Source organism: Pundamilia nyererei, unplaced genomic scaffold (genome assembly GCF_000239375.1).
Source record: "Pundamilia nyererei isolate P.nyererei 1_Seehausen unplaced genomic scaffold, PunNye1.0 scaffold00214, whole genome shotgun sequence".
NCBI classification, from domain to species: Eukaryota; Metazoa; Chordata; class Actinopteri; order Cichliformes; family Cichlidae; genus Pundamilia; species Pundamilia nyererei.
In genome coordinates, this window is record NW_005187615.1 from 659753 (window position 1) to 667486 (window position 7734).

The following is a 7734-nucleotide window of genomic DNA, read 5'->3' on the forward strand; positions in this document are numbered from 1 at the left end:
TTTTATGGTTTATTGCACTTTTTTGCAATTTATGTAATTACTATGCACTTAATGCATACATATTATTAGAATTTGGGCTATAATGGTTGTATTGATGTATAGCAACTTAAAATGCTCCCAAAAATGGCACCACAGCATGTAAAAATATAATATAAGCTCTGGCGGACTTGGTTCTATGGTAGGTCTTAAAGGGTTAAGAAAAAAAAAATCAGTTCTGCTTCTTCTGTTCACTCACATTAAAGTAATCTCAGAAACACTTTTTACTTTTACTTTCCCCTGCTGAGTTCAGAGTCTTGTTTGCTCAGTGTTTTGCAAAGAAAAAAAAAGAAGAATGGCATTTGAAGATTTATATCATGGAAAAATAATCATAATGTTTGAAATACTTTTAGTTACAATCTTGAACAAATGGTCTTTATCACCTGGCTGTTCTCAAGCACAAAGGCATTTCATTATTTGTCGCTGACATCTCTAAAGCAAAGAAAACAATAACACAATAGGCAAAGAATTCTATCTTAAGCTTGTCTCAATGCACCAAGCAAACATGATTCATGGTAAATGGCTTTGGGTTAAGAGGCTGAGATAGAGAGATTGTGGGCTGTACTGTACATGTGGTTAATGATAAACCAAACAAACTGGGCTAGCTCTCCTAGCTGGCAAAACAGGACTTGTTGAAATGTGGATTACGTTAACAATCACTGGTGAGCACAGGAAACTGTCAAAGCCAGGGTCTTAGAATAACATCACAAAAAAATTCATGTTTTCAGCTTTTAAAGTGCTTTTAAAGCAAAAATGTTAGAGAGGGAGAACGAGGCAAAGTAAACACAATTAAACCCATGACTTCCTTCTTTGGAGTTTCATTGGAAATTAAAAGTCTGGCTAATCCCTCAACTTAACCTGAGTGAAAAATTCTATCTACTATATTGAGCTCATAACAGTATCATTATGACAAGCATCTGTAATGACAACAAGGGGTAAAAAAGGGTTTAAAACTTTCCTAAACCCTCATAAGTCAGATATACGTCTCAAAGTTTATTTACTCGGGAGTTTAAATGTAGCCTCGAAAAGAAATCTCAGAGTTTCTGAACTTTTTCTTCTGCTTTTCTTTTTAATCTCCAGGGTTCCATCCTGGTTGCTCCAACAACATAATTACATGTAGTTAAGCATGAACTGTGGAGAGGGGTGAGCGAGAGACACCAGCTAAGCGAGAAGGAGAGAGAGTGCTGGAGCACAGTGGCTTGTCATTATGCATCTGTTTGAACCTTATACAGCATAGACCTAAACTTGAGACTGAGCCAGTGGTGCTCTGGTCCTCGTGTTTCCCGCCAAGTATCTTGTTTTTCTACTTGAAAAATCCACCTCTGAAACAAACACAGCATATTGCCTACTACAAGGGAAAGATATTTTTAGCACTCTGGCCTATGGAAACTTGTAAGTATACCAAACTTAAATGGTCTTCCACTTTTATTAAATTGTGCAGAATTGTAATTTTTATGTTAGAAGTTAGTTGGGAATATATATATGATACTGATTCTCTGCAGCTCTTTGTCATTATCCTTACTTCTAAAGGAAGACCTTGACTCTCAGCTCTAAATCAGAGCATAGACAATACACTATAAAAACTTATAGTCTGATCAGCAGGCCTCAAAATGTCTTGGATCTAATGCGTCTGCTTTACATTTCAGCTGACAGTTGGGATAGAAAATATTAAAAAAGCAATCAGAGTGGGGAAGTTTTGTTACATTTGTATATTCCAGATATTCCACTAATTCAGCTTAAACTACACAACAATCCCTTGACTGACACCTCATACCCAGTACCACAACAGCAGCCCATGCCCAATGCAGCAATGGCTCACATTCATTCACACATGCTCACATTCAAGCGCACACACCATTCTTTCTTTCCCCATCTTGATTAGATTACAGTGAGTGAGGTTGGTGACAGCCTCTGGGCACGCTGGAGGAGCGGTTGATATCTGAGCTCCTCAGCCTTCACTCTCAGCCAGTCAAGAGCGCAACGAGATAATATATCTGAAGAGCTGACCTCACCAACAAAATCAGTCTTTTAAAGAATCATAGGAACAATTTTGTCAACACCAGTCACAACTCTTAGAAAAGACTTAAGGTTTTAGAAAGACTTTTTTATTATTTGTCCTGCATTGCAAGCACACTGACAGCCAAATATTAGCCTTGTTAATGTGTCACAAAGGCCTCTTGTTGACCCTACAGATGCTTAATCCACTCTACATCAAAGCTCAACTGTCATAGCACAAGCAAAGCAGACAATAAAAAGGCATTGCCGATTCTTCAATGAAATGAGTAGGAAGGCTCTTTATTAAAAGATGACTAAACACAGATGCAGCAATTGCATTCCTTTTGCTATAAAACCTCATATCTATCTCTTTGACAAAAAGCAGAGGTAGGATGAAAACAGAAAGGACATTGTTCCTATTGTAGCTCATGACCACCTACCAAGGGCCCTTTAGAGAAGCATTCACCCTGGAATGATCAGGCCACTCTCCCCCTCCAAGGCTCTGCAGGCCTACAGAGACGGCTGGGCCAAACACATCCTGCCCATCGCCCGAGAGATTATTCAACTCAATGAACACATTGAGCGCAGAAACACAGGAAGAAACTGGAGCCTGCTATTCAGCAACATCTGAACCCAAACTACTCTATTCACACCCCCACCAGAAAGTGGCGTGGGTGTGAAAGTGGGAAGACATGCTGCACTTACTGGCTACTTCCAGCGAGGCGTTGTGGCTCACTGCCTCTCCCAGGTAGTTGCGAGCAACACAGACGTAAGAACCTTCATCCGGTTTACTCCGCCGTCCGTGGACGATGCGCAGGAAGAAGAGAGAGCCACTGGGAAGAAGCATGCGCTGAGAACGGGGATTGTCCCTGTCCGTTTCCACCCGCTCTCCATCCTTGTACCACTCCACTGTTGGGGTTGGACGGCCCTCTGCTTTACAGTTGAGAGTTGCGGGCTCCCCTTTGGAAACAATCAGGTCAGAGGGGTGCTCCACAATCCGGGGTGGGGTGTCCTCTTGGCGCAGACGGGATCCTGAGAAGAAATTACAAAAGTGACGATTTACATCTGCGAGTCCTTATTTAAGCTATTTAAAGGAATGATAGGCTTGTTGTGGACTTTGTCTTATTTGATTGAAAAGTTTTAAAGGGTTAGCGCAATGTGGCTACAGTAGATGCATGTAAATTTAAGCAGCTGATGGTAGGCCACTTTAAAATACTTTTTTCAGTATAAATTTTAAACAGTTAAATTAATTCTACTTTACATATATAGCAATAATCAGTTCTTAAGTATTAAAAATGCTGATTATTTTTAAATACAGACAAAATTTGATAGTAATAGATGTATTTAAGGTACTATTTGAGGTTGTGGTGATGAAAGAAGTAAAGAACACGTCTCCCCCCCCCCCCCAATAGCAGCTCCTGTGGTAAAGGTTAACATTGCTGCACCTGTGTGAGTGTCATTTCACAGATTGAAGAGCAGAAAAGGCAACGAATGGAAAGGTAAACAAAAATATGACACACCTTGAAGGTTAAAAAGGAAATTAAGAGATAAAAGATAAGATAAAGGTGCCATGCGTAGCTTCATGACAGAAAAGGAGCAAGAGCAGAAATTGCACTTTTGAAGAAAGACAGATGAGCCACAGCAGAGCCAACAGCAGTGCCAAGGGGGTTAACACCCCAGTGCTATCTCTGGTCATTAATATTGCTCTCTGACCAGTCAGCTGTAGCTATCAAACCTGCTTTACATGCAAATTAGCTTCCTGTTGTTAATTCCTGAAGGGCGGGACTGGATGGCTGTGAATGCATTGTGTGGCTACACACAAAAGTGTGTTGTGTGTGTGTCTGTGTTACCAAGAGAAAGAGCTCTTCCCCTCTCACCATATCTCCCAGCATAGGCCTTTGGAGCCCATTCAGCACCAATTAAAGAGAGTCGGGTATAATTGGAGGCGCAGGCCTGCAATTAATTTACCCAGCATCCCGTGAACTTGCCACACTACCTCATTTATGTGCCATACACCCACCCATGTTACCCAAGAGAACTGGTGCTGAGAAGGCATCTTCTTGTGGTCGCCACATATTTTTGGTAAAGTCAGCATAATTAGTGACAGCTTTGTGGAAAGATAAATCACTTCAAGGCAAATGTGTACTTTGGTCAATGAGATATAATTAATCCAGTATCCCAGTGAAGGACATCACGATCCTAAGTCTTTTGAAATATCCCAATAGTAATGATTTTGATAGGTAAAGGCTGTGCGGACTTTTTGAAAAAATTGCTTGATTGATGAAAGAGACACTGTTAAAGAAATGGAGTTTTTATCTCAGAGGGTTGAGGCTTCTTCTGCACCTCATCATTCTTACATGAACCCTACACAAACACTGAAATGTGGCGTCAGCTCCTCCATTGGGACCCTGTTTGATGTTCATATGATTCTGCACACTTCTTTTTTTTTTTTTTTTTAAGTATTGGTCACAAACTGCAGTGCTTGATTGCGGTGCTTGTGGGGAAAAATATCACAAAAGCAAACAAGTTGACTGTTTGCAGATTGCAAGGTTGCTGATTATTTTCTTCTCAGGTAATTTCAATTCAATGTTATTATTTTATTTAAAGCACTTAATCAGGTGGAGGACAAAAAAAAAATCCTCCAATAACTTTTCCAAAAATGAAACACTTGGTCACACTTAACGCGAGCATTTGTTTAAAAACTGGAATTAAAATAATGATAATTAAATGAAATTCTGCGATTAAGATGGTAGCATATTAATGGTGCAGTGCAATAATTGTACACCACAGAACTGCAGTCAAAATGTACCCGTAATCAGTACTGTATCTGAAATTATTACACTAACGCCAGCAAAGCTGAAGTTTTATTATTTTGTGGCCACATGACACATAAGATAAAGTCACACACAGAAATCCCCACAATTCTGAAACTGTTTTGGTCCTGCACGTCAGACGCTCCGTGGGTATAAAAAACACATTTGTAGATTAAAGCATTTCTGAGAGTCGAACAGAAACAGATGGAGAATTAGAGAGCGATATATCAAGCCTTTAGCAAGAATGAATTAGTCCTCTATCTGGCACTGAATAAAGTTTATAAAAAATACATATCTCTGCTTTCTGGCTATTGAAACCGTCTCAACCAGTACTAGGCTAATTAACCCCCATTTGTAACCTGCTCTCAAAACAGACCTTTTAACTTAAAGTCCATATGCTAATAAAGACCCAACCCTTTGGTCAGACAGCATGGAGCTGCACTAACTTCGCTAGCATACACAGGCTGATTACTACTGTAGCAACTGTACCACTACCACCCCTCAGCAGACAAGGCAGGCTAATATGTTTTATTAAAGAGGACTTTGAAGAGCTCAGCCGCTATCTGCTCTGCCCGTTCCCTTCCTGATTTAGATAGCTTCTCTCTAATTTGAAATGGTCTGAAGTTTGGGGCCTTATGGGGGAACCATTAACTATTTAGATGTAGCACACTGTGAAGAGAGCTGTGCAGCAGGCGGAACTGTGTTTGATCATTGACTGTTTACTGTAGATGATTATGGCCGATCTGCATGATGAACATGCAGACTGATGATACAATATGAAGTGGGCCACTGTGTCCTGTAACAGAGAAGCTGGTGAGAATAATTATATTAATAAATATTCAGTAGTTGAACTACTGAAGTACACTAATAAGTGTTTTGTGTGCGTTTGCTGAGAGGGTGTGCGTTTTGAGCCGTGACTGGGTGCACGGGATGTATCAGTTACACAATGCTATCATCCCTTCCTCGTCACGACTGAATTCTCTCTAGGCATATTTTGCTTGTGTGTGCGTATGTAGGCTTTGCCGTGCTGATCCCCGCAGACACTTTGAGTGACCTCTGTTACTTCAGCTCCATTACCCCTCACCAGGGGAAAGAGAATTATCCTGTCAAGGAACAAACACTCCCATGCTCCCTTCTACAGGTGCAAGCTTTTAGGAAATGGAAGCTCACTTCACTCCTTCGATGCAGCACACACAGACGACCAAATTTGAGACCGAAATAAGAGATGAACAGAGTGCGTACTTTCACCATTGCTTTCTCGCATTACTTTAAGTTGCACTCCCCTTTATTTCAAAGCGCTGCCCTTCCTTCTCCACTGCCGCTTTCAACCATCCTCTCCCCTGTTTTCTATCCCCCTCGTCACCCCCCCCCCCTCTTTGCTTCCAGACAGAGAATGCAAGATGAGCTAATGCAATACACAGCTTCACCAAAGGGAAGCTGGGACTTCTACTGCAAGGATCTGATCGATTGGTGCCTGAGGCAAAATTCTACTTCTCCCTTAACCGTCTCACTTGCTAGAGAGCTTTGTGCATCTGTCTTCTCATTTACTCACATAGGGAGACTCACACTACACAGTGTTAAACTATGCTTGAGGGAGTCTTTGCTCACTGGAGGTAATTAAAAACAACAACAATGGAGTCAGAGTTTTCTCACTCATGAAAGTAATCTTAGTAACAAACAACAATCCCAATAGCAAAAGCGAACACAATGAATTGGAAAGGCTCATGCCAAACCACATTGCCACAAGGGTGCAGACCTAGACATTGACCCATATACTGTACGCATGCAAGGATTCATGAAGACCTCCAGGCGTTTGCTCACCCTAAAACCCAGACTCTTCCCCCCACTCTAAACATGGATAGACATGGCATAAGAATGAGATTTATGATGGTTCTCATGAAGCAAATGGCCATTATATCACTAGGAATATTTATGTGTATTGAGATTATGGCTACTAGCTTCACATGGATTCATCTATATGTCTTGGGGCTAAACTTCATTTTCACCATGCAACATGAGATGATATACTCTGACTTTATATTCCAAAAGATAATCATGCTTCCTCAATTGGATTAAAGAAATATGCTAAAAAGAGACAGACTACTTCCAATGAAAACAACATAGTGAAACCTCAGGAGGGGACTATTTTTGCACTGGACTTGTAAAACTATCATGAGAGATGATATAATCAAATAAAGTCTCTTTAACTTTGCAGTGTAAGAATTTATTTGTTAATGTTTACTGCCAGTGTTAATCGCCCAGGTATCAACATAAAGAAGCAATAGAGTGCAACTGTACGGTAACAAGTTACAACTCTGGGATGTGGCAATCAATCGAGCTAACTATTCTGACTTAAAATAGAGAAGAAGGCCCTCCATCGACCTTAACTCTCAGCAGCCTGAGGACAAGAAACCCCCCCCAAAAAACACAAGGTTAGCTTTCGTAGAGACACGGGCCATTTCGTTAACACTTTTGCACTTTGAATTTAAAATGCAGTTGGAAGAAATCTAGAAAAGAGAAAAATAAATGAATAGGAAATAATAATAGAAATAAACAAAGAAAAAGAGACAGAATTAAAGAATTAAAAAATTCTTCACTTCATAGCCTCAAGGATATACTACGAATGCACTTGAAATAATTCAGTGTATATTTTTGGATTAAAACCATTGCTGACCAGATGAAAGTCCTCTGCTTTGCTAGTTATGTCCTTAAGCCTTTTTAAAATGTTTTTTTTTTTTAAATTTCATGTCCATCCATCCATCCATCGTCATCCGCTTTGTCCGGGGTCGGGTCGCGGGGGCAGCAGCCTAAGCAAAGAGGCCCAGACCTCCCTCTCCCCAGCCACCTCCTCCAGCTTGTCCGGGGGAATACCAAGGCGTTCCCAGGCCAG

General features: G+C 40.7%; 1 protein-coding gene across 5 annotated transcripts in view; it reads right to left on the reverse strand.

Annotated features, from left to right (window-relative positions):
* The window catches only part of robo1 (roundabout, axon guidance receptor, homolog 1 (Drosophila)), a 222724-nt gene that overhangs the window by 108010 nt on the left and 106980 nt on the right, over positions 1–7734 (reverse strand). For all 5 annotated transcript variants that reach the window (XM_013914663.1, XM_013914662.1, XM_005748130.1 and 2 more), the window contains one exon: positions 2737–3063. In XM_013914663.1, coding sequence (XP_013770117.1) covers positions 2737–3063 — 327 coding nt within the window. The remainder of the gene's footprint in view (positions 1–2736; positions 3064–7734) is intronic.